We start from the raw sequence: 19,894 nt of genomic DNA, 5'->3' as shown, positions 1-19,894 counted from the left end.
TCGGCCAGACTGTTTACACCTGCCAGATAAGTGGCTAGGAGAAACCCTACTACTACCACTAACCATTTCTATAGCGCTACTAGATGTACGCAGCGCTGTACACATTATATTCAGGTACTGCAGTGACGACAAGCCAAAGCCACATCTAGACGGCTTCCTGACACAGAGGGCGAGATCCGGGTGCCCCCCTGCTTGTTGGTGCAAAACATGGCAACCTGATTGTCCGTCTGAATTAAGATCACTTGGTTGGACAGCCGATCTCTGAAAGCCTTAGAGCATTCCAGATCGCTCTTAATTCAAGGAGGGTTGATCTGCAGATCTCTTTCCTGAAAGGACCAGGCTCCCTGAGTGTGGAGCCCATCTACATGAGCTCCCCACCTCAGGAGAGATGCATCCGTCGTCAGCACTTTTCATGGCTGGGAACTTGGAATGGTCGCGGCCCATGGTCAAACTGAATTAAATCGTCCACCACTGAAGAGAACTCCGGTGGACAGTTGGATTACATCTTCTAGATCCCCCGCAGCTTGAAACCACTGGAAGCTAGGGTTCACTGACCTGATCTCATATGTAGACATGCCATGGGTGTGACACAGAGGCCATGTGGCCCCAGAAATCTCAACATCTGCCGAGCCGTGACCTCCTGAAATGCTCAACCTTGGAAACCAGGGACAGAAGGTTGTCCGCCCTCGTCTCGCGGAAGATAAGCTCAAACTGTAGTGTTCAACAGGGCTCCAATGAATTCCAATTTTTGGACTGGGGTGAACATGGGACTTGAGATAATTTATGACGAACCCTAGTAGCTCCAGCACCCGAATAGTCATTCGCATGGACTCCAGAGCACCCTCCTTCGAGGTGCTCTTCACCAGCCAATCGTCGAGATAAGGAAACACATGCACTCCCAGTCTGCGCAGTGACGCTACAACTACAGCTAGACATTTTGTAAACACTCTGGGCAGAGACGCCAGACCAAAAGGCAGTACAAGGTACTGAAAGTGATGCGTTCCCAGCCAAAATCGAAGATACTTCCTGTGAGCTGGAAGTATCGAGATGTGTGTGTAAGCATCCTTTAAGTCCAGAGAGCAATAGACAATCATTTTCCTGAATCATGGGAAGAAGGGTGCCTAGGGAAACCATCCTGAACTTATCTCTGACAAGAAATTTGTTCAGGACCCTTAGGTCTAGGATGGGACGCATCCCCTCCATTTTCTTTTGCACAAGGAAGTACCTGGAATAGCATCCCAGCCCTTCTTCCCTGGTGGAAAAAGGTTCGACTGCTTGGGCCTGTAGAAGGGCGGAGAGTTCCTCTGTAAGTACCTGCTTGTGCTGGGAGCTGTAGGACTGAGCTCCCGGTGGGCAATTTGGAGGCTTGGATTCCAGACTGAGGGTGTATCCTAACCAATAATTTGAAGAAACCCACCGGTTGGAGGTTATAAGAGGCCACCTTTGGTGAAAAAAAAAACCAAAACATTAACCTCCCCCAACCGGTAAGTCATCCGGTACGGACACGTTTACTGAGGCTATGCTGAACTGGAGCCAGTCAAAGCCCGTCCCCTGCTTTTGCTGGGGAGCCGCAGTTTTCTTAGGCGCACGCTGTTGACGAGAACGAGCATGCTGGGGACGGAGCAGGCTGCCTGAGAGCAGGAGTGTACCCACGCCTAGCATAGGAATAGGGAGCACTCTTCCCTCCAAAAACTCCTAGATGAGGAGGTAGTAGCAGAAGACGCCCGGCGGGGAGAGAGAATCCATAGCATCATTGTGCTTCTTGAGCTGGTCAACCCGATCCTCACCAAAAAGGTTAGTCCCCCTGGCAAGGAACATCCGCCATCCGCTGCTGGACCGAATCATCCAGGTCAGAGACACGCAGACATGAGAGATTGCGCATCACTATACCCTGGGCAGCGATCCTGGATGCGACATCAAAAGTGTCGAACGTACCCCTGGGCCAGGAAGGAATTTTCGACACACCTTCTGCTGCCCTGACCACCGGCGGAAAAAGGCTCAGCCTGCTCCTGAGGGAGTGCATCAACCAAGCTAGACAGTTGCCTCACTGAGTTCCGCAAGTGGATGCTCGTGAAGAGCTGGTATGTCTGGATTTTTGGCAGCGAGCATAGCGTCTGATACACCTTCCTCCCAAAAGAGTCCAAGGTTCTAGATTCTCTGCCTGGGGGCGCCAAGGCATAGTCACTAGTACCCTTGGCTCTTTGAGAGAGGAGACCACCACCACGGAATTGTGAGGTAGCTGAGACCTCATCAATCCAGGCTCCCCGTGGATCCGATATTGGGATTCAGTCCTTTTCGGGATCACGGGATTAGACAGATGGGAACGACCAGTTTCGCATAAGGACTTCCTTCAGTACATTATGCAAAGGAGCCATTGCAGCCTCTCTAGGCGGAGAAGGATAATCCAGGGCCTCCAGCATCTCAGCTCTGGGCTCATCCTCAACCTCCATAGGGAAGGGAAAAGCCGCAGCCATTTCCCGGACAAAGGAGGTGAAGGATAGACTCTCCGGTGGAGAAAGTCGCCTTTCTGATGGAGGGGAAGGTTCAGAAGGAATCCCATAGGCCTCATTAGAAGAAAAGTACCTGGGATCCTCCTCTTCCCACGAACATTCATCTCCAGTATCGGACAAGACCTCCCTCAAAGCAGTCCGAAACTCAGCCTGCCTCAACGCCGAACAACAACATCCTCGATGGCGGTGCCGAGAAGTCGACACCCGCCTGGACTCCGGTGAAGCTTCCTCCACTGACGTCGAAGAGGAGTTGACCTGGGTGGCAGGCAGCACCAAGGTCGGGAACCTCATCACAGGCAAAGGGCCAGATGCTGCTGCAGCAGACAGTACGGAAGGCACAAGCACCACCGACACCGAAGAAGACTGATGCAGCAATCCTTCCAGAAGCAGGGCCCTGATGGCGCTCGTCGAGAGCCGCCGTCAGACAAGGCTGCGGGGTCGGTACAGGAGCCAGTGGCAAAATTTGTCGAGGTTCAGGAACAGGTACCGGGCTGCCAGAAGAGCGACGCATCGGCACCTCCTGAATAGAGGGGGAGCGATACTCTCGGCGCAGACGCTTCTTGGGTGCCGATTCTATCGACGCCCCGGAGCTCCTGGCACAGTGTGTGGGAGAACGAGGAGGGTGCTTCTTCACCTTCGCTCAATGCCCGTCATCGAGACTCCTCAGTATCGATGAGGACATGAAATCCTCACGCGTCCTTGGGGCATGGTCCCACTCGATGCCTCACTGCTCCCAGTGCGAATAGGTCTTTCAGCAGCCATTACTCTCTGCTCCTGACATCGATGCTTTCCTCGAAGGCGATGTCGAAGGACCGGACCGAGCACCAAAAAGCTTTTCTCGCTGGCCTTCTCGAGACGCTTGGGTCCGTTTCTTCATAAGAAGACACAGACTACAAGCAGCTGGGCTATGGTCGGGCCCAAGGCACTGGATACACCAGGCGTGGGTATCGGTACCTAAGATGGTCCAATTGCACAGAGTATGTTTGAAGCCGCCGGGTGTCTTCGATGACATAGAAGGAAAAACGGCATTGGCGAAATCAAAAGACGCGATTGTGCCTGTTAAAAGAAAAAAATGGCAAAAAAGAAGAGAACCTGGCCGCGGTGAAAAACAAAGGAAACAAACAAAATAAAGGAAACTATGGGTACCTTTTGGGGGGGTTTTTTGTTTTTTTTTAAATGGTAAATAAAAGAAAATAAGAAAAATAAGGCAAAAAAAGCCACGAACAGACGAAGACTCTTCCCGGGCCTGAGAGGAGCGCAGGAAAAAAAAAAAAGAAAACTGAGATGCACGCTCAAGCAACGGGCGGGAAATCAGTCCGCGCGCTCAAGCGCCAGAAGGCTCTGGCAAAACTTTTTTCTATATATTTTGCTTGCAAAATGCCGTCCGATTCCCAGGCCGACACAGATGTCGACTCACATGTGAGAACAAGCAGCGTGCTTGTCCTCGGAGAGAAAAAAAAAACACCAACATCTTTAGACTTCATCTGCTACTTTGGCATCTCCCTTGTGGTGGTCTAGGCGAGGAAGTGGTAAAAGAAACATTGCTCACCATGACAGATTTTGAGAAAGAACTGCCTTCATAATTCTAAATGTACCATGTTCCTACTCAGCATGTATGAACTTCCCACTTTCTTGGCGTCCTTCCTGAGAGCTGGATCACCACTAAATTGTATTAGGTTTCCTAGTTGTATAAATCGAGTTGCCTTTGGGATGATGGCTCTCTTGCCTCTATCTTGTATGCTCCAGTATCTTCTGAGAGCAGTTAACTATTTTCGCTTGGTACAGTTATGCAATGATTAGGCTGAATTTTTTTTCCTTTGCTTTGCATAGAGCCATTACTTATTTTGGCAAAAATATAAAACAGACATCTGCTATTTGAGGTTTCGAGATCTCTCATCATTATAAACGGAGTAACTGCTATTCAAATTATCATTGTTTTTTTATTTATTTATTCTTGCTTATATCAAACATTAATGTGTGTATCTTAAATAGTATTCTTATACCCGCATTCATTCTCTATCAAACCTCATACAGATCATCTGTATACCAAGGTTATCTCATGATACTGGGGTTTGTTGTTCCCCCTACACTTGTTGAGCAAGTCATATAGTAATGACCAACATTCTAACAACTGACAAAATCTTATATCAACAAAAAGTATTTCAGTTCGCAATAGCTTAACTCAGTCTTGTCAAATAGGTGATGAGGGAACGTGGTTGTCCCCGTATTTCTCAATGTTGGTTTCTAATCGCTCTCACGCTTCCAGCTTTGATCTTGATTACTTGTATCATGGTCCTTCCTTTGGTAATTTCTTTCCAACACACTATGGAGTCATTCCAGACGAACCATAGACTGACTCCATAGTGTCTTGGAAAGAAATTACCAAAGGAAGGACCGTGATACAAGTAATCAAGATCAAAGCTGGAAGCATGAGACCGATTAGAAACCAACACTGAGAAATATGGGGACAACCACGTTCCCTCATCACCTATTTGACAAGACTGAGTTAAGCTATTGCGAACTGAAATATTTTTTGTTGATATAAGATTGTTTTGTCAGTTGTTAGAAAGTTGGTCATTATTATATGACTTGCTTAACAAGTGTAGGGGGAGCAACAAACCCCAGTATCATGAGATAACCTTGGTACACAGATCTGTATGAGATTTGAAGGGACTGGAATGCATGAGGTTTGATAGAGAATGAATGCGGGATAAGAATACTGTTTAAGATACACATATTAATGTTTGATATAAGCAAGAATAAATAAATAATAAATAAATAAATAAACAATGATAATTGAATAGCAGTTACTGGGTGTATTAATTTAATATAGATAGTGACTGGATTGAAATAAAGGAACTCACAATTAGTAGGAAATCATTATAAACGGGAGATTAACGCTGCAAAGAATCGTTATTTTTTGTATATTATCTGTAAACCTCCAGACTCTCAAAAATTGTACACTATTTTTCATACATTGGTCGGCCAGCCACCTACTACTTTTTCAGATAATGATTTAGCAACCCAGTTCTCCACTAGAATACATTTACTGTCAGACTTTTTCTTCTTCTCTATCATGCCAACCATTGTTTATCTTTCCTCTGCATTCATTACTCATCTTAGAGGAGGGATCACATACTATCACATCAACAACAGAATTAGAATTTAAAGCCCCTTCACTACCAAAAATAGATCATGCACTTCATGCAGCAAGATCTAAAACAGCACCACATGACCCCTTTCCCACAACATTAGTTTAGCATAAAATCTTTTTTTTCTTCCTTTTATAGCACAGATGGTTGGTAATAGCATCACACAGGGTTTAGTCCCACCACTCTGAAAAAAGGCTATTATACACCCAAAGCAAAAAAATCTGCATCAGGGCAGGGATTCAATCAGCAACTATATGCCGATTGCCCAGCTGCTGTTCCTTTCAAAGGTTACAGAACAAATTAAGACAACCTACTTAACCCACTTCCTGGAGTCACATGAGGTATTACATCCCCATCATAACACAGAAAACAGCTCTACTAGGCATGCTTTTGGATACCCAAACAGCACTGGTTAATAAAAAAAAATGATCCTCTTGCTCTCGCTAGATTTGACTGTAGCATTTGATATGGTAGGCCACATTCTCCTGTTGCATCATTAGCAGATGTAGGAATCTCCAGTTTGGCACTTCACTGGTTTCACTCATATCTTTCAGCATGATCCTATCAGGTTCTCTGGCAAGATGAACTTTCGGATCCTTTCGAACCACCATGTGGGGTACCCTAAGATTATCTACTCACGCCAGTTTTATTTAACACTAGTAAAAAAGGCCCGTTTCTCTTTTAAAGAAAACAGGCGCTAGCAAGGTTTTCCTCGGAGTGTGTATGTTTGAGAGAGTGTGAATGTGCGAGTGTGTGTGTGTGTGACAGAGAGAGAGTGAGACTGGGTGTAAATGTGTGTGTGAGAATGACAGTATGTGCCAGGGTCCCCCCTCTCTCCCAATTCCAGAGTCGTTTCCCCCCCCCCCCCCCGGTATGTCTCCCATTTGCAGGGGTGTCCCCCCCTCCCTGCCTCCCAGTTGCAGGGTCCCCCCTCCTCCCTTCCTCCCTTTTTCCCAGTTGCAGGGTCCCCCTCCCCCCTGCAGGGTCTGTGTGTCTCCCCCCCTCCTTTTGTCCAGTGGAAAAAGCTGTAAAAACGGCAATGAGAAGCAGCTCCTAGGTTTCCTTTTTTTTTTTTTTTTTTTTGTGTATAGGAATGACGGCTGCTTTGGGGAGTGGAATCAGAGATTAACCAATGGGCTTCCTTGCTTACCATAGACTTGCTTTGTTCACTTCCACTCCTGTCTATTGAACATTCTGCAGCATGTCACAGCAGCCAATCAGTGGCACTTCAGGAATGATGTCACTTATCTACTCCACTTTCCTGAGCAGCTCTGGCAGGAAACCACGGTTCCAGGCAGCCTCAGAACGTTGGAAGTGAGAATTATTATATAGGATCTGTTTAGCCCCCTTCGGCCTGCCTGATTCAAGAACTGGGATTTATACCATATCTCTATGCAGACGATGTTCAAATTCTGTGCTCTAGATACCCTGGATAATAATCCTCTGGCAAGTTGTAAACAGAGCGGTGGTTGCAACAGAATAATTAGTTCTTAATTTATATAAAAACACATTTTCAAATCTTCAGTATCTCCTTTGCTTATACTAGATTTTGGTAATATTGCTTTACAGCCTAGTGATACAGTTAAAGTTTTGAGGGTACTGCTGGATTCCACCCTCTCTTTTATGTTGAAGGATCTTTTCCCGGTTTAGGTAAGACGATAATTTGTGCCTGGCCCAGAGTAGACCATAGTGATTCCGTATCAACAATGTTATTCAGAAAGCTGGTGAGTTATGATATGATTTCTGTACCCATGAGCTTATAAAATTCAGCTCATATCTCTCCTGAACTTTGAGGCTAAACTGTTTGCAAGAATCTTGGTTACCCACATGGCTCGTTTTTTTACCGGGCCTTGTGCACGACGCGCAAGTGGGTTTGTTGAGGGTAGGTCTGTGGCAAAATAATCTCAGGAAAATTCTGGCCTCACTGGAATATGGTCACAGGTGCAACAAACAGTCGTTGCTTATTAGCTTCAACCACTGAGCAGGGCCTTTGACCGTGTCCATTGGGACTTTTGTTTGACTCTTTGGGGGCATACGGGTTCTCAGGACGTTTTATCTCAGCTATTAGAGCGCTTTATTTCTCACCTTGTGCTCGGGTATTGGTTAATAGGGTGGAGTCCCTGTTCTTTCCTATATTACGAGGTCAGATAAATTGGAGTCATTACATGAGGCAGGGGTGCCCCGTCTCCTCTACTCTTTGTGTTATCGTTGGACACCCTTATCCGGAATATTGTTACAAATAGTGTTCAGATAGCTGCACACTGCTTCAAGATCACAGCCTTTGCTGATGATCTCTTAGTACATTACTACTACTACTACTATTTAGCATTTCTTTAGCGCTACAAGGCATACGCAGCGCTGCACAAACATAGAAGAAAGACAGACCCTGCTCAAAGAGCTTACAATCTAATAGACAAAAAATAAATAAAGTAAGCAAATCAAATCAATTAATGTGAACGGGAAGGAAGAGAGGAGGGTAGGTGGAGGCAAGTGGTTACAAGTGGTTACGAGTCAAAAGCAATGGTAAGAGGTGGGCTTTCAGTCTAGATTTAAGGTTGGCCAAGGATGGGGCAAGACGTAGGGGCTCAGGAAGTTTATTCCAGGCGTAGGGTGCAGCGAGACAGAAGGCGCGAAGTCTGGAAGTTGGCAGTAGTGGAGAAGGAACAGATAAGAAGGATTTGTCCATGGAGCGGAGTGCACGGGAAGGGGTGTAGGGAAGGACGAGTGTGGAGAGATACTGGGGAGCAGCAGAGTGAATACATTTATAGGTTAGTAGAAGAAGTTTGAACAGGATGCGAAAACGGATAGGGAGCCAGTGAAGGGTCTTGAGGAGAGGGGTAGTATGAGTAAAGTGACCCTGGCGGAAGATGAGACGGGCAGCAGATTTTTGAACCGACTGGAGAGGGGAGAGGTGACTAAGTTGGAAGCCAGCAAGAAGCAGATTGCAGTAGTCTAAACGAGAGGTGACAAGGGTGTGGATGAGGGTTTTGGTAGAGTGCTCGGAAAGAAAGGGGCGGATTTTACGGATGTTGTAAAGAAAGAAACGACAGGTCTTGGCGGTCTGCTGGATATGAGCAGAGAAGGAGAGAGGAGAGAGTCAAAGATGACCCCAAGGTTTTGAGCTGAGGAGACAGGGAGAATGAGGAGAGCCATCAACAGAAATAGAAAACGGGGGGAGCGGGGAGGTGGGTTTGGGGGGGGAAATGAGAAGCTCGGTTTTGGTCATATTTAATTTCAGGTGGCGTTGAGACATCCAGGCAGCAATGTCAGACAAGCACGCTGAAACTTTGGTTTTGGATGCAAGGTGAGATATCAGGGGTAGAAAGGTAGATTTGGGAGTCATCAGCATAGAGATGGTAGGAAAAGCCATGGGATGAGATTAATGAACCAAGGGAAGAAGTGTAGATAGAAAAGAGGAGGGGACCAAGAACAGAACCCTGAGGTACGCCGACAGGCAGAGGGATAGAAGTAGAAGAGGATCCACCAGAGTGAACACTAAAGGGGCGGGAGGAGAGGTAGGAAGAGAACCAGGAAAGGACAGAGCCCTGGAATCCAAGTGAGGACAGGGTATCGAGAAGTATGCTGTGATTGACAGTGTCAAAAGCAGCGGAAAGATCAAGAAGAATGAGGATGAATATTGACCTCTGGATGTAGCCAGTAATAGGTCATTGGAGACTTTAGTAAGCGCAGTTTCGGTTGAGTGGAGGGGGGCGAAAACCAGATTGTAATGGGTCCAGAATAGCATGTGAGGGAGAGAAATCAGGCAGCGGCGGTGAACAGCACGCTCAAGTATTTGGAGAGAAAAGGAAGGAGGGAGATGGGTCGGGTAATTAGAGGGACAAGTAGGGTCAAGTGAAGGCTTCTAAGGGAGGGTGTGACCACAGCATGTTTAAAGGCAGCAGGGACAGTCGCAGTGGAAAGTGAGAGGTTGAGAAATGTGACAGATAAAGGAATAAGAGTAGGAGAGATGGCAATTAAGAAGGTGGGTGGGAATGGGATCAGAGGAACAGGTGGTACATTTTGAGGAAGAAAGGAGAAGTGTAGTTTCCTCAATAGTAACTTCAGGAAAGGAGGAAAGGGAATGAGGGGAAGGAGAGAGAGGGGGAACGGACTAGTGGAGGGGGAGCTGGTGAGGTAGAGAAAGCAAGGTTTATCTTTTGAACCTTGTTGTGAAAGAATTCAGCAAGGGTCTGAGGAGATACATATCGCAAAACCCCAGTCACTCCCAGCATTGCAAGATACATTCCGGGAATATGGGGATGTTTCATGATTTCAATTGAATTTGGCCAAATCAGAAGCACTACCATCGTCCCCACAGGTAAAGCAATTGTGGGACCGGGACCTTCCATTACGTTGAGTGGATAACTCTTAAATATCTGGGTATCTGGCTATCTACGAATGTCTCATCCTTGTATTGTCTTAACATTGATGCTCTCCTGATGGATTCCAGAAGGCAATCAGAAAGCTGGAAAGACCTCCCAGTGTTATTGATGTGCAGGGTGTGCCTCCTGAAAATGGTTCTGTTCCCATTTTGGTTATATGCCCTACAAACGTGTGTTGCATAAGGATTTAAAAATCATCTATAGACTGTTTAGTCGCTTCTGTTGGGAATGCAAAAAAAATGAAAATCCATTTAGCTTTTATGATGGGTAGCTGGAAAAGAAGAGGCCTGGGCCTTCCTAATCTGCTTCTTGATGACCTCCCACTTCGTCACCTCTCCCCTCTCCAATCAGTTCAAAACTCTGCTGCCCGTCTCGTCTTCCACCAGGGTCGCTTTACTCATACTACTCCTCTCCTCAAGTCGCTTCACTGGCTCCCTATCCGTTTTCGCATCCTGTTCAAACTTCTTCTACTAACCTATAAATGTACTCACTCTGCTGCTCCGCAGTATCTCTCCACACTCATCCTTCCCTACACCCCTTCCCGTGCACTCCGCTCCATGGATAAATCCTTATCTGTTCCCTTCTCCACTACTGCCAACTCTAGACTTTGCGCCTTCTGTCTCACTGCACCCTACGCCTGGAATAAACTTCCTGAGCCCCTACGTCTTGCCCCATCCTTGGCCACCTTTAAATCTAGACTGAAAGCCCACCTCTTTAACATTGCCTTTTGACTCGTAACCACTTTTAAACCACTCGCCTCCACCTACCCTCCTTCCTGTATACATTAATTGATTTGAGTTGCTTACTTTATTTTTTGTCTATTAGATTGTAAGTTCTTTGAACAGGGACTGTCTTTCTTCTATGTTTGTGCAGCGCTGCGTACGCCTTGCAGCGCTATAGAAATGCTAAATAGTAGTAGTAGTATATAATAGGCATGCCTCTTGTGCCATTTCGGTGTCTGGGTTGGTCACTGAAAAATTTACACCTACAGAGAATCGTCGTTTTTTGCTCTTTATAATTTCTTCTCACTATTGCATCACGCACCAAGTCAGCTACCTAGACATTTAATACCCTGTATATTGCTTAGACCTCTGCATGAAGTGTGGAGCGTGTTGGTAATGAAATTTTTTTTTTTTTTTTGGGTGGGGGGAGCCCTCTTGTTTCTGATCAGTTATCCATCAGAGTTAACATTGCTTTTGAACCAGGGTTAGAGAACTCTACCTTTATTACTTGGAAGCAAAAGGGGGTTACATTATTGGAGCACATGCTGGTAGGGAACGGCGACTTAATCACCTCTGCAGACCCTACAAGCCCGGATAGGGGTCACATGGGGAAATCATTTCACATATGCCCAAGTTAAGAACTATGTTGCATATCTGGACAACTCATTATTGGGGAGCCACATAGGATCCCGAGTCAGGCAATTTTTCCAGGAGATATCTGATGGAGAACTATCAATTTCGGGACTGCATAAATCCCTTACCAAAAGGGAACCTCACAATAACTACACAGTTTTGAAGGATAGAGGAGAGGTGGATTCGGGGGTCTCCTTAGAGGATAGGGAAGTGGCAGCCACGCTGCGGGTCATCCCAGCCATAACGTCGGATGAAAGACAGAGAATGCTGTTATAGGGTGGTGCTTTGAGCCTACATGACAGGGAAGCACTTGGCTCATGTGGGATGGCCGGAAGACACTGCCTGTCCTAAATGTGGCCATCGACCTAATTCTTTCTGCCATGCCCTTTAGTCATGCCAGGGCATCTGGAACTTCTGGATGCATATTAAGAGGTTTATGATTAAACTATTGGGTAAGAACATTCATGGGTCATTGAAACAATTTGTTCTAGACAAGCCTAGAGCCTTTTAGCCCCTACCTAGGTATGCTAGCCTCCTATGTCGTAAACTGAATCTAGTGGCTCAAAAAAGCGAATGATACATGTAGCAGGTGTTCTCCGAGGACAGCAGGCTGATTGTTCTCACGACTGGGTTGATGTCCATGGCAGCCACCACCAACAGGAAGAAAAACTTCGCGGGTGGTCCCGCACGCAGGGCACGCCCACCGCGCATGCGCGGCCGTCTTCCCGCACATGCGCGACAGTTCCCGCTCAGTTGAATGACAAGCAAAGGAATGAGTAAAACGCAACTCCAAGGGGGAGGAGGGAGGGTAGGTGAGAACAATCAGCCTGCTGTCCTCGGAGAACACCTGCTACAGGTATGTATCATTCGCTTTCTCCGAGGACAAGCAGGCTGCTTGTTCTCACGACTGGGGTATCCCTAGCTCTCAGGCTCACTCAAAACAAGAACCCAGGTCAATTGAACTTCTCAACGGCGAGGACATAACAGAAATTGACCTACGAAGAACAACTAACTGAGAGTGCAGCCTGAACAGAATAAATCGGGTCCTGGAGGGTGCAGTTGGATTCCAACCCCAAACAGATTCTGCAGCACCGACTGCCCAAACCGACTGTCGCGTCAGGAATCCTGCTGGAGGCAGTAATGTGATGTGAATGTGTGGACTGATGACCACGTTGCAGCTTTGCAAATCTCTTCAATAGTGGCTGACTTCAAGTGAGCCACCGACGCTGCCATGGCTCTAACACTATGAGCCGTGACATGACCCTCAAGAGCCAGCCCAGCCTGGGCGTGACGGAAATTGCAATCTGCTAGCCAATTGGAGATGGTGCGTTTCCCGACAGCGACCCCCTTCCTATTGGGGTCGAAAGAAATAAACAATTGGGCGGACTGTCTGTGGGGCTGTGTCCGCTCCAGATAAAGGCCAACGCTCGTTTGCAGTCCAATGTGTGCAACTGACGTTCACAGGGCGGGTATGCAGTCTGGGAAAGATGTTGGCAAGACAATTGACTGATTAAGACGGAACTCCGACACCACCTTTGGCAGGAACTTAGGGTGAGTGCAGAGGACTACTCTGTTATGATGAAATTAAGTGTAAGCAGCATGAGCTACCAGGGCTTGAAGCTCACTGACTCTACGAGCTGAAGTAACTGCCACCAAGAAAATGACCTTCCAGGTCAAGTACTTCAGATGGCAAGAATTCAGTGGCTCAAAAGGAGGCTTCATCAGCTGGGTGAGGACGGCATTGAGATCCCATGACACTGCAGGAGGCTTGACAGGGGGCCTTGACAAAAGCAAGCCTCTCATGAATCGAACGACTAAAGGCTCTCCAGAGTCACTAATCGCACTAAGGAGATTCCTTACTGAGTTGGTCTTGAGACCAGACTCTGATAAGTGCAGAAGGTATTCAAGCAGGTTCTGCGCAGGACAAGAACAAGGTTCTAGGGCCTTGCTCTCACACCAAACGACATACCTCTTCCACTTGAAAAAGTAACTCTTTTTAGTGGAATCCTTTCTAGAGGCAAGACACGGGAGACACCCTCAGACAGACCCAACAAAGCAAAATCTACGCCCTCAACATCCAGGCCATGAGAGCCAGAGACTGAAGGTTGGGGTGCAGAAGCGCTCTGTCGTTCTGCGAAATGAGAGTCGGAAAAACACTCCAATCTCCACGGTTCTCAGAGGACAACTCCAGAAGTACAGGGAACCAGATCTGACGGGGCCAAAAAGGCGCTATCAGAATCATGGTGCTGTGGTCTTGCTTGAGCTTCAGCAAGTCTTCCCCACCAAAGGTATGGGAGGATAAGCATACAGGAGGCCGTTCCCCCAATGGAGGAGAATGGCATCCGACGCCAGTCTGCCATGTGCCTGTAGTCTGGAACAGAACAGAGGCAGCTTGTGGTTGGTCTGAGAGGCGAAAGGTCCATCGAGGGGGTGCCCCACTCTCGGAAGATTCTTGCGTACCACTCTGGAATGGAGCGACCACTCGTGCGGTTGCATGACTCTGCTCAGCCTGTCGGCCAGACTGTTGTTTACCGCTGCCAGGTATGTGGCTTGAAGACGCATGCCAAACTGGCAGGCCCAACGCCACATCCTGACGGCTTCCTGGCACAGGGGGCGAGATCCAGTGCCCCCCTGCTTGTTGATGTATACATTGCAACCTGATTGTCTGTCCGAATTGGATGATTTGGTAGGACAGCCGATCCCTGAAGGCCTTCAGTGCGTTCCAGACCGCTCGGAGCTCCAGGAGATTGATCTGAAGATCTTGTTCCTGGGGGGACCACACCCCCTGGGTGTGGAGCCCATCGACATGAGCTCCCCCCCCAGGCGAGATGCATCCATCATCAGCACTTTTGTGGGCTGCGGAATTTGGAATGGACGTCCCAGGGTCAAATTGGTCCGAATTGTCCACCAGTGCAGCGAATTGCAGCAACTGACGGACAGGCGGATGACATCTTCCAGATTCCCGGTGGTTTGGCACCATTGGGGAGCTAGGGTCCATTGAGCAGATCTCATGTGAAGACGAGCCATGGGAGTCACATGGACCGTGGAGGCCATATTGCCCAGGAGTCTCAACATCTGCCAAACTGTGATCTGCTGAAACGCTCTGGTCTGGGAAGCGAGGGACAGGAGATTCTGAGCCCTCGCCTCGGGAAGAAAGGCCTGAGCCGTCTGAGAATTCAGCAGAGCTCCTATGAATTCCAGAGATTGGACTGGCTGGAGATGGGACTTCGGGTTAATTTATCACAAACCCTAGCAGCTCCAGAAGTTGAATAGTGCACTGCATGGACCGAAGAGCTCCTGCCTCTGAGGTGCTCTTCACCAGCCAATCGTCGAGATAAGGGAACACGTGCACCCCCAGCTTGCGTAGGTACGCCGCAACCACCACGAGGCACTTCGTGAACACCCGTGGTGCAGAGGCAAGCCCAAAGGGCAGCACACAATACTGAAAGTGACGTGTCCCCAGACAGAATCAGAGATACTATCTGTGGACTGGCAGTATCGGGATGCGAGTGTAAGCGTCCTTTAAATCCAGGGAACATAGCCAATAGTCTTTCTGAATCATGGGTAGAAGGGTGCCCAAGGAAAGCATCCTGAACTTTTCCCGGACCAGATATTTGTTCAGGCCTCTCAGGTCTAGGATGGGACGCATCCCCCCTGTTTTATTTTCCACAAGGAAGTACCTGGAATAGAATCCCTGCCCTTCCTGCCCGGGTGGCACGGGCTCGACCGCATTGGCGCTGAGAAGGGCGGAGAGTTCCTCTGCAAGTACCCGCTTGTGATGGGAGCTGAAGGACTGGGCTCCCGGTGGGACAATTTGGTGGAGGGGAGACCAAATTCAGGGTGTATCCGCACCGCACTATTTGGAGAACCCACTGGTCGGAGGTTACGAGAGGCCACCTTTGGTGAAAAAGTTTCAACCTCCCCCCGACCGGCAGGCTGTCCGGCACGGACACTTTGATGGCGGCTATGTTCCCATGGATCCAGTCAAAAGCCTGTCCCCTGCTTTTGCTGTGGAGGCGCAGGGGGCTGCTTAGGCGCACGCTGTTGACGGGAACGAGCGCGCTGGGATTATCCCTGTGCCTGAGGCCTTGGGGCCGGCTGGGTGTACCTACGCTTCCTGTAAGCGTAGGGTGCAGCCTGCCGGGCCCGGGAAAAACGTCCACCTGTAGAGGTGGATGCTGAAGGCGCCCGGTGGGAGAGCTTGTCGAGAGCGGTTTCCCGCTGGTGTAGTTGGTCCACCAACTGCTCGACCTTCTCGCCGAAAATGTTATCCCCCCCCGGCAAGGGACATCCGCCAGCCGCTGCTGGGTGCGGTTGTCCAGGTCAGAGGCACGCAGCCATGAGAGTCTGCGCATCACTATACCTTGGGCCGCAGCTCGAGATGCCACATCACAGGTGTCATAGATACCCCTGGACAGGAACTTTCTGCACACCTTCAGCTGCCTGACCACCTCCTGAAAAGGCCTGGACTGCTCCGGAAGAAGCTTGTCGACCAGGTCCGCCAGTTGTCGCACATTGTTACGCATGTGGATGCTCGTGTAGAGCTGGTATGATTGGATGCGGGTCACGAGCAAGGAAGATTGGTAGGCCTTCCTCCCAAACGAGTCCAGAGTGCGAGACTCCCGCCCAGGGGGCGCCGAGGCGGTATCCCTCGAACTCCGTGCCCTTTTGAGAGCAGAGTCCACGACCGCCGAGTCATGAGGCAACTGAGGCCGCATCAACTCTGGGTCTGAGTGGATCCTGTATTGGGACTCCGCTTTCTTGGGGATGGTGGGATTAGATAGTGGCTTCAACCAGTTCCGAAGCAGTGTCTCTTTAAGGACATTGTGCAACAGCACCGTGAAAGACTCTCTAGGTGGTGATGGATAGTCGAGGACTTTGAGCATCTCCGCCCTTGGCTCATCCACAGTAACCACGGGAAAGGGAATGCTGATGGACATATCCCTGACAAAGGAGGCAAAGGAGAGGCTCTCAGGAGGCGAGAGCTTCCTCTCCGGTGAAGGGGTGGGGTCGGAGGGAAGGCCCACAGACTCCTCTGAGGAGAAATATCTGGGGTCCTCTTCCTCCCCCCCCCCCCCCCCCCACGAGGCCTCCTCCTCGGTGTCGGACATGAGCTTTCTCAGCTCAGACCTCAACCGGGCCCGTCTCGACTGCAAGGAACCATGATGATGGTATCGAGCGGTGGACTCCCGTGCCAGCGGGGACGAAGCTCCCTCCATTGACGTCGACTCCACCTGCGTGGCGGTCGACACCAGCGCCGCAAGCGGCATCGGCGTTGGAGGCCTCAGCATCGGGTCAGAGCCCACCGGTGCCTCCATCAACGGCGCTGGGGGCGCAAGCACCCCCGGTGCCGGCAGAGCCTGGCGCATCAGCCCTTCCAGGATCCCGGGAAGGATGGCTCGGAGGCACTCGTCAAGGCCCGCTGTCAGGAAAGGCAGAGGGGCCGGTGTGGGTGCCGGAAGCTGCTCGGGTCCAGGAGACGGTACCGAGGTACCCGCGGACTCACACAGCGACACCTCTTCGACCGAGGGGGATGCTCCTCCCGGCACTGCCGCTTCCTGGGCGTCGAGTCGTCCCTCGATGTACCGGAGCTGGCAGTCCCGTGCGCCGTGGGCGACCGATGACGGTGCTTCTTGGCTTTCTTGCGATGGCCATCATCGGCGCAGAAGAGATGAGGAGTAGAAACCCCCCCCCCCCCGGGCTCGAGGTATCGGATCCGACAAGATTCGGTCCCGATGGCCCAGAGCAGAGGGAGTGGCCAGGGCAGACTGCCCGCGCGGCCGCTCACCCCCGCCGTCAACGGCAGGCCGGCGGGCCAAAGGTACCTGTACTCCTGGGGTCGATGCCAGAATCGGCGCCGACTTCGTCGACATCAGTATTGGTACCGAAGACCCGGCCGTCGACACCGATGCCGTAGAGGTCGACATCGAAGGGCCGGCGCAAGTTCCAAAAAGACGGTCCCGCAGAACTTGCCTCGCCACCTGTGTCCGCTTTCTTAAGCCGAGACACAAGGTGCACATCTTGGAATTATGCTCCGGGCCGAGGCACTGGAGACACCAAGCGTGAGTATCAGTCTGCGAGATCTGCCGGCCGCACCGACCACACTTTTTTAATCCGCTCGGGACCTTCGAGGACATCGACGGAAAAATTGCGTCGGCGAAGTCAAAATCGTCAATGGTGGCAGTGAAAAGCACACCTGAAAAAGAAGAAACGACCGCACGGCCAGAAGGCCGCGACGACACGCCATCGCGGCTAAAAACGACGAGGAAAACTTTTTCGCTGTTTTTTTTTTTCCAAAAGAAAACAACATGCAAACGCATACTCGAAAAGAGAAAAAACCGCGGCTAGGCCGCAATCCGGTTTCCAGGGCTGACTAAGAGAGAGACGGGAACACGTCTCTCTCCAGCGCGGAATAGAAAAAACTGAGCGGGAACGGTCGCGCACGGGCGGGAAGACGGCCATGCATGCGCGGTGGGCGTGCCCTGCGTGCGGGACCGCCCGCAAAGTTTTTCTTCCGGTTGGTGGGGGCTGCCGTGGACGTCAACCCAGTCGTGAGAACAAGCAGCCTGCTTGTCCTCGGAGAATGTATATTACAATATTGGACTTCACCGGAGCCCCTCACTTTTTGGCACTGGAGGAACCAGGTACATCTTTTGGCAGCTTGGGAGGCAAGGGATATGAGAGGGTCCCCCAAGCGTAAGACAAGGTTGCAGTTTGATTATCAATACCTTATAAAGCTGGTACAACCTAGCCAACAGCATATCTAAATCACCAGTTAGCTCCCACTGGGGGGGGGGGGGGGGGGGAGGAAATCCCAAGGGCTATCAGAGTCCAAGCCAATGGGACCTAAGTGGGATGGTATAATGGGGATAAAGGTGGGGAGGGAGGTTTGGGGGGGGGGGCGGTATTAGGTTGGTTGTCTAGGTATAGTCTGATCTGTTAGCAGTTTTCTCCAGTCTAGGTGCAGGGGACTCAGTTAGAACATATTTGGGAACAATGAAGGGGGGAGGGAGGGAATGTAAATATCATTAAAAAGTTGATGATGCTTTGCCAAATGGCTTATGTATAAGTTTCTACCACAACTATGTTGGATTTGCAACTTAGTACCAGTGTTGTATGAACTGTCATCAATAAAAAATTATTGGAAACTAATACATTTATTGGCTTTGATGTTAATGTAATTATATTTATTCGTATTATATTTAATTTGTAATTTACTAGCACTATGTATTGACTATTTAATACGTAAATCACTTTGATAGCACTGCCCTAAGCATTTCATCAAATAAAGACAACCTTGATCTTTCAATGTACAGTGCCTTATTTAAACACTAACAGCCCAATATTCAGCCAGTGGTGATCAGCAGCCATTTCCAGGTTCCAGAATTGAATTTCTGGGGTTATGGAACTGGAGAAAGATGGTTAATTACGAAATTTGGCACTTAACTGGCTGTGCCAAACCGCATAAAGATAAGACTGACTTTTATGTGGTCCTTTTTATGCGGTTAACTTGGCCAGTTAAGTGCTGAATATTGGCACTTAACTGGCCAAGTGCTGACTCTGCTCCTAGAAAGTCCCCAAAATAACCTGTTATGTTTTAAGCGCTAACTAGAATTTTCAACGGCACTAACCAGTTAAGTGCACTGAATATGACCAGTTAGCCCTGAACAAGCGATTTAACAAGCTAGGAGCCATTTCTGGCTAGTAATCACCTTGAATATCGACCCTAAATATTTCACCATATAGACTAATGATGCTGTCTTAACTCTTCTGGATATCAGGTAACTGGTGCAAAATAGGTGTTTGGTGGTTGTGGCACGAACACTTGGGGAGAAGAAAGGAAGGCAGGAAGACGTTAAGGGCCTGAAAGCACTTTCTCAGTTCTAGTTAACTTTTAGCTACAGCAGTTCTGTGCCAGATTTTCCTTCACACAACCAACAGTGTCTCCTGTTTTACATAGCAGTAACCCTGTTTGTAGTAAAATTTCATTTTTAGTCAGCAGTGTTATCATAATTAAAGCATTTACTAATTGATCTGTTTCTGATCTACTTCACAAGCCTCAGTTTTGCTGATGTGTTTTGTTGGATGAGAGCACTGAACTGAATGCCTCTGAACCGATACTACAGAAGGCTAACAGTTCACTCACCTTAGCAGATAACCTCTCAGCAATAGGAAGAGACAGCCCCCGAGTACATGCATCTACCTCCCCTGTACTCCTAAAATTTTTCTGTAAAAAAAATTAAAAAGTAGTCAAATTAGCAAAGTAGTTCTTGTTCCAAAATTGCTTAAACAATGCTTGTTCCCACAACACATACATCCTACACACCAGTAACCAATTACAATGAAAAAAATGATTGTCAGAAATAGAAAACAAATGTTATCAAATGAAAAGCTGAACCACTGTACAGATCTCCTCCTGCTTTCTGCGCTACAGTTTATGGTTCTGGAGAGAAACCAAACTCCACAGGAAGCATCTTCTGAAAAAGAAACAGTCA

At 48.9% G+C, this 19,894-nt stretch overlaps 1 protein-coding gene across 3 annotated transcripts in view; it reads right to left on the bottom strand.

The window, feature by feature from the left end:
- CSPP1 (centrosome and spindle pole associated protein 1) overlaps positions 1–19,894 on the bottom strand; it is a 370,862-nt gene that overhangs the window by 282,340 nt on the left and 68,628 nt on the right. For 2 of the 3 annotated variants that reach the window (XM_030215269.1, XM_030215277.1), the window contains one exon: positions 19,546–19,626. The exons of the other annotated variant lie outside the window; for it this stretch is intronic. In XM_030215269.1, the coding sequence (XP_030071129.1) occupies positions 19,546–19,626 (81 nt within the window). The remainder of the gene's footprint in view (positions 1–19,545; positions 19,627–19,894) is intronic. 3 annotated transcript variants of the gene reach the window in all.

The sequence above is a fragment of the Microcaecilia unicolor genome, chromosome 1 (assembly GCF_901765095.1).
Source record: "Microcaecilia unicolor chromosome 1, aMicUni1.1, whole genome shotgun sequence".
Lineage (NCBI taxonomy): Eukaryota > Metazoa > Chordata > Amphibia > Gymnophiona > Siphonopidae > Microcaecilia > Microcaecilia unicolor.
This window is presented reverse-complemented; position numbering and strand designations above follow the sequence as displayed.